Source organism: Nerophis lumbriciformis, linkage group LG03, assembly GCF_033978685.3.
Source record: "Nerophis lumbriciformis linkage group LG03, RoL_Nlum_v2.1, whole genome shotgun sequence".
NCBI lineage: Eukaryota > Metazoa > Chordata > Actinopteri > Syngnathiformes > Syngnathidae > Nerophis > Nerophis lumbriciformis.
The window spans coordinates 61,398,863-61,406,089 of NC_084550.2; the positions used below are offsets into that span (position 1 = coordinate 61,398,863).

The 7,227-nt window shown below is 43.3% G+C and overlaps 1 protein-coding gene across 1 annotated transcript in view; it reads right to left on the minus strand.

Moving 5' to 3' along the window:
- The window catches only part of ippk (inositol 1,3,4,5,6-pentakisphosphate 2-kinase), a 38,809-nt gene extending 32,225 nt beyond the window's left edge, over positions 1-6,584 (minus strand). Inside the window, exons 1-2 of the mRNA XM_061940658.2 lie at positions 6,182-6,584; positions 2,219-2,278 (exon numbers count right to left, since the gene is read on the minus strand). Coding sequence (XP_061796642.2) covers positions 2,219-2,278; positions 6,182-6,262 — 141 coding nt within the window. The 5' untranslated portion in view covers positions 6,263-6,584. The remainder of the gene's footprint in view (positions 1-2,218; positions 2,279-6,181) is intronic.
- Positions 6,585-7,227: the final 643 nt, after the last annotated feature.

The window sequence follows — 7,227 nt, forward strand, 5'->3', positions numbered from 1 at the left end:
GCCATTCTAAAACCTTAATTCTAGCCTGATTTAGCCATTCCTTTACCACTTTTGACGTGTGTTTGGGGTCATTGTCCTGTTGGAACACCCAACTGCGTCTCCGGGCTGATGATTTTAGGTTGTCCTGAAGAATTTGGAGGTAATCCTCCTTTTTCATTGTCCCATTTACTCTCTGTAAAGCACCAGTTCAATTGGCAGCAAAACAGGCCCAGAGCATAATACTAACACCACCATGCTTGACGGTAGGATTGGTGTTCCTGGGATTAAAGGCCTACTGAAACCCACTACTACCGACCACGCAGTCTGATAGTTTATATATCAATGATGAAATCTTAACATTGCAACACATGCCAATACGGCCGGGTTAACTTGTAAAGTGCAATTTTAAATTTCCCGGGAAACTTCCGGTTGAAAATGTCTAGGTATGATGACGTATGCGCGTGACGTCAGTAGTTGAATCAGACATTTTGGAATAGGTCGGTCGCCAGCTTAAATCGTCTTTTTTCATCGCTAAATTCCACAGTATTCTGGACATCTGTGTTGGTGAATCTTTTGCAATTTGTTTAATGAACAATGGAGACTGCAAAGAAGATACCTGTAGGTGCGATCGGTGTATTAGCGTCTGGCTACAGCAACACAACCAGGAGGACTTTGACTTGGATAGCAGACGCGCTATCCGACACTAGCCGCCGACCGCCTCGATGATCGGGTGAAGTCCTTCGTCGCGCCGTCGATCGCTGGAACGCAGGTGTGCACTGGTGTTGATGAGCAGATGAGAGCTGGCGTAGGTGGAGAGCTAATGTTATTAGCATAGCTCTATCGAGGTCCCGTAGCTAAGTTAGCTTCAATGGCGTCGTTAGCAACAGCATTGCTAGGCTTCGTCAGGCGGTACAGCATTAACTGTGTGGTTACAGGTCCAGAGTTTGGTAGTATTGTTGATATTCTGTCTATCCTTCCAGTCAGGGGCTTATTTCTTTTGTTTCGATCTGCAGTTAAGCACGATGCTATCACGTTAGCTCCGTAGCTAAAGTGATTCGCCGATGTATTGTCGTGGAGATAAAAGTCACTGTGAATGTCCATTTCGCGTTCTCGACTCTCATTTTCAAGAGGATATAGTATCCGAGGTGGTTTAAAATACAAATCCGTGATCCACAATAGCAAAAGGAGAGAGTGTGGAATCCAATGAGCCCTTGTACCTAAGTTACGGTCAGAGCGAAAAAAGATACGTCCTTCACTCTCACGTTTTTCATCCACGAATCTTTCATCCTCGCTCAAATTAATGGGGTAATCGTCGCTTTCTCGGTCCGAATCGCTCTCGCTGCTGGTGTAAACAATGGGGAAATGTGAGGAGACTTTCAACTTGTGACGTCACGCTACTTCCGGTACAGGCAAGCCTTTTTTTTTTATCAGCGACCAAAAGTTGCGAACTTTATCGTCGATGTTCTCTACTAAATCCTTTCAGCAAAAATATGGCAATATCGCGAAATGATCAAGTATGACACATAGAATGGATCTGCTATCCCCGTTTAAATAAAACAATTTCATTTCAGTAGGCCTTTAACCTCACCTTTTCTCCTCCAAACATATTGCTGGGTATTGTGGCCAAGCAGCTCAATTTTTGTTTATCTCACCACAGAACTTTCCTCCAGAAGGTCTCATCTCTGTCCATGTGATGTCAGATGAAACAAAAGTTCCACCGGAAGCTTGCCAGAAGCTTGTGGATGACTACCAAAAGCGCCTTATTGCAGGTAAACTTGCCAAGGGACATGTAAGCAAATATTAACATTGCTGTATGTATACTTTTGACCCAGCACATTTGCTCACATTTTCAGTAGAGCTATAATACATTCATAAAAGAACCAAACTTCAAGAATGTTTTTTGTGACCAACAAGTATGTGCTCCAATCACTCTATCACAAAAAATAAGAGTTATAGAAATGATTGGAAACTCAAGACAGCCATGACATTATGTTCTTTACAAATGGATGTAAACTTTTGACCACGACTGTATGAATATCGGTTACTGCCCCCCCTGACTGCTAGAAATCGGCCTGGTAAAAACCTTATCGGTCGATCTCGAGTCTGAACAAGTCAAAGCTGACAGACAAAGCAAGAAGAACAGGTGATGCGTTGATCAGGGCGCGCACGCCCGACACAGCATGTCCTGTCATGTGAGCTGTTCTCTTCGAGGAAGCGTCTGACAGAAACTCATATTTACCTGCGGGGGGTTTTCAGAGTCCTCGGCCGGATATTTGAGCAGACGCAGGACTTTGGAGAGCTGTGAGGACGACAATAGCACAACATCAGAGGTCATTTCCTGCGTCATTGAAGCAATAAAACTAGAATAGGGGATTAAGGCCATGTCTACACTAAGCCGAATAACCCCTTTAACGAATAATTATTTAGCCTAAGCCCCGTTTCAGCCACACTAAACCATCGTTAAAGGTTCCACTCCTTGGATAATTTTTTACACGGGTAAGTGCGCCGTCTATTTCTTGAATCTCCGGCTCTTACCTTTGTATGGACTCATTGATCGTTTACAAACTGAGTTCGGAGAGGAAGTGACGCCAGAAAGACCACACCGGAATCAGAAAGAACGCGCCACAGCCAGCTTCTAAAGCGGTTTCGTAACTCGGAGCTAACCACTGGAAATATGAAGGTGAGTCATCCAGACATTCCCGTGTTTCTCCTACTTCTACATGTACAGACGCTTGTGGAAATCACACATGAATACCTTAAGAGAAAGCCATTGCAGCTATTTGGGATACAACACTTCTCAGACGGCAAGAGAACTTTCCGATGTCCAGGTCAGCTGTGATGCTACTTACCGAAAAACTGTGTCCATTTGTCGAAGGAGAGACAACGAGAATGCGGGCTCCCGTGGATGTGATAAAAAAAGGTAGCGTGTGCTTTGTATTACCTGGCCGCTGAGGGAAGATAACGGAAAACAAGGAATGCTTTTGGACAGGCAAAGCAGACTGTATCAGTTATTGTTCGCCATGTATGTCGCAGACTCATCGTCTAGGTCCAGAGTATATAAAGTCACCAAAAAGGAATGGACAATGAAGGTGAAGGCAAAAGAGTGAGGAGTGTCCTGACCAGATATCTAGATCCCTAGATTGATTAATGTAAAAATGTTTTTTGTCACATTGTTTACGTGTCTAATAAAGATTTGATTAATTTATGATGGCTCAGGTGTGATTCACTAAATTGGGCCCCACAGCACACTGGACTCCAGTTAATAGAAATACCACAACACTGGATATTGTTCAGATAAGTTACATTTAAGAACTTGCACACAAAGCAACACTGGAGGTGACTATGATGTGTGCATATTCCGCGCATGTGTACTGGGTCACGTTGCGGACGGAGGGGAAGGGGGTCTTAAATACCATTGTGTGTGTGTGGACACGGATAAGGTTAGTGGGATTTACCCTGGATAACCTTATCCGGCTCAGTGTAAACAGGACCTAAAACACATATTTGCCCAAATGCAGCTGAGATAGGCTCCAGCGACCCCGAAAGAGACAGGCGGTAGAAAATGGATGGATGGATAGTGTGGTCTATCTCAGTGTTTTTCAACCTTTTTTGAGCCAAGGCACATTTTCTGCGTTGAAAAAATCTGGAGGCACACCACCAGCAGAAATCACTAAAAAACGAATCTCAGTTGACAGTAAAAAGTTGTTGTCGCAATAGTTGGATATGACTTTAAACCATAACCAAGCATGCATTACTATAGCCTTTGTCTCAAAGTAGGTGTACTGTAAATGGTAAATGGGTCGTACTTGTATAGCACTTTTCTACCTTTTTAAAAGGAACTCAAAGCGCTTTGACACTATTTTCCACATTCACCCATTCACACACTGATGGCGGGAGCTGCCATGCAAGGCCCTAACCACCACCCATCAGGAGCAAGGGTGAAGTGTCTTGCTCAAGGACACAACAGACGTGACTAGGATGGTAGAAGGTGGGGATTGAACCAGTAACCCTCAGATTGCTGGCACGGCCACTCTTCCCACTTCGCCACGCTGTCACCACCTGTCACATCGCGCCGTGACTTATTTTGAGTTTTTTGCTGTTTTCCTGTGTGTAGTGTTTTAGTTCTTGTCTTGCGCTCCTATTTTGGTGGCTTTTCCTCTTTTGTTGGTATTTTCCTGTAGCAGTTTCACGTCTTCCTTGAGTGCTATTCCCCGCATCTACTTTGTTTTAGCAATCAAGAATATTTCAGTTGTTATTATCCTTCTTTGTGGGGACATGGTTGATTGTCATGTCATGTTCGGATGTACATTGTGGACGCCGTCTTTGCTCCGCAGCAAGTCTTTGCTGTCGTCCAGCATTCTGTTTTTGTTTACTTTGTAGCCAGTTCAGTTTTAGTTTCGTTCCGCATGGCCTTCCCTAAGCTTCAATGCTGGGGCGGTATAGCACGGTTGATAGGGCGGTCGTGCCAGCAACTTCAGGGTTTCAGGTTCGATCCCCGCTTCCGCCATCCTAGTCACTGCCGTTGTGTCCTTGGGCAAGACACTTTACCCACCTGCTCCCAGTGCCACCCACACTGGTTTAAATGTAACTTAGATATCGGGTTTCACTATGTAAAGCGCTTTGAGTCACTGGAGAAAAGCGCTATATAAATAGAATTCACTTCACTTTTTCTTAGGGGCACTCATCTTTTGTTTATTTTTGGTTGAAGCATTAAGACACCTTTTTACCTGGACGCTGCCTCCCGCTGTTTCTGACATCTACAAAGCAATTAGCTACCGACTGCCACCTACTGATATAGAAGAGTATTACACAGTGACTCTGCTGAGCTCTAGACAGCACCGACACTCAACAACAACATCATTTGCAGACTATAATTACTGGTTTGCACAAAATATTTTTAACCCAAATAGGTGAATTTAGATAATCTCCCACGGTACACCAGACTATCTCACGGCACGGCCAGTTTTGGGACTAACGCGTTACTGTAACGCCGTTATTTTCGGTGGTAATTAGTAATCTCTCTCGCCCACTCACTCACTGACGTCACTCACCTCACATGCTGTCATATCTTAAAGGGCCACACACACACACACACAAGAACTAACAAGGCGAAGCCAGAAGTCAAATTTCTTAACATGGAGACATTCTCAAAACTTTTCTTTTGTCGAGCAGAAAGAAAATAACATTTTAGTTAAATGTAAGTTGTGTCTTGGATCAAAGATCCTATCTACTTAAAGTTAAAGTGCCATTATGTTGCAGCTATTTAAAATAGTTTTGTCAATTTGTTCTGGCCTGAAATAAATTGGCCCTTTGAAACATATCTTTGTCTTTGTGTGTTGTATGTAGACCACATTGCTTAGCAGAGTTCAGTGATGCAAATGCATGTCAAGTTGATCAACACATTGTATTATTCTCCAGTGCAATAACAGTACGGAAATGAAGGCTAAAAGGGCATTAATGGGAGCCTTAAAAAAAAAGAAGAAAAAAAGAAGTAACTAAATAGTTACTTTTCACAGTAACGCATTACTTTTTGGTGTAAGTAACTGAGTTAGTAACTGAGTTACTTTTGAAATAAAGTAACTAGTAACTGTAACTAGTTACTGGTTTTCAGTAACTAACCCAACACTGGCCGCGGCACAGTGGTTGGAAAACACTGGTCTATCTTACCTAGGTGTGTTACACTCACAAAACACATCTGTCAATCAATGTCACAAGAACGTTGGTCTTCATCATCATCATCATCATCATCATACTGACACCTGTTTCTAAAATGTTGGCCCTCTCCTGCTGAAGTTGCAGGATTTCAGCAAACGTGTACTGTTGCTGTATTTGCGTGGAACTGTCACAACATTGCTGATGTCATCACTTGTTGCTCAACAACACCGACGTGCTCGGGCCGGTCCCAGTCCCAGTCCCAGTCCCAGGTGGGGATGGGCATGGGTGTCCGTGAACGCACCACTCAGCTCGGCTCTCAGCCGGCTGACACCCGGCGGTTAATGTGAACGAGAGCCGGGCTAAGTGTTGGTGTTTGAATTGTCTCTCCATTGATTGAACTAACTCAACACGGCGCTTAAAAGCCCACGACTACATAACAATGTTGTTGAAAGACATTAACGGACATTTTCCACTCTCTTGATGAAAAGTGTCAAGCTAACATTGGGCGTCCAGCGTTAGCACCAACTTGTTAGCCGAGCCGACTCACCTGGACGTGGGAGACCACCAGGCTCTTGTTGCCCTCCCCGTGGTACCTCCAGTCGTTCTCGTCCATTTTGTCCACTTCCATCACGGCCAACGTGGCCTGCCGTCGGCGGACAAAGACTTAGCACGCTGCCCGGGGACAAGTCCTCCAACTAGTTGGTCTGGTAGCAGCCAATTCAGACCTCCTTGCACCACCCGGCTGACTAGTGCACACTAACGCAAATGTACTTCCTGCTAGGATTTCAAAGTAAAGACTGCCATTAAATTGACCTTATTTTGGACATTAAAATGTTTCTTTTGACTCATTCTGGAAGTATAATACTGAACAAAGATGTTTAATACCGGAATAATACCCACGTAAATCAACAAAATGTTACTTTGTCGGTTAATTGAATTGAAAGACAGCCTTTTATGTAAACAACTTCCGGTCTGACGCAGGTGAACTTTGCACATTGATAATTCGTCTTGATTGACAGTCACATCAACGAATCCCCGTCCACATTGTACCCGGATGCTAGGCCCACTTGTCTCTGATTGGTCAGAAAGTTGTTTATGGACGGATCTGCCGGGTTATTGGACAGCATGGCTGATGACGTCAGAAGCGGAAACGTCGAGTTGATCATATGACTCGTGAGTCATGTTTGCGCCGCTTTCAAGTGACTAATAAATGACTAAATTACTGAAAAACGTGAATATTGTCCTGTTCTTTTCCATTATTTACAATCTATGTACTGTATTTACGTTTTATTTCTGCCGGTTTATTCTGGTTAGGACTAGGGCTGCAACAACTAATCGATTAAAATCGATTATAAAAATAGTTGGCGATTAATTTAGTCATCGATTCGTCGATCTATGCGCATAAACCTTTATTTATAAACTGCAACATGTACTAGCAGTTGAGAAACAATAATCAAAATAAGTATGGTGCCAGTATGCTGGGTTTTTTTTTTCAATAAAATACTGGAAAAGATAGAAATGTAGTTTGTCTCTTTTATCCGATTATTAATCGATTAATCGAAGTAATAATCGACAGATTAATCGATTATCAAA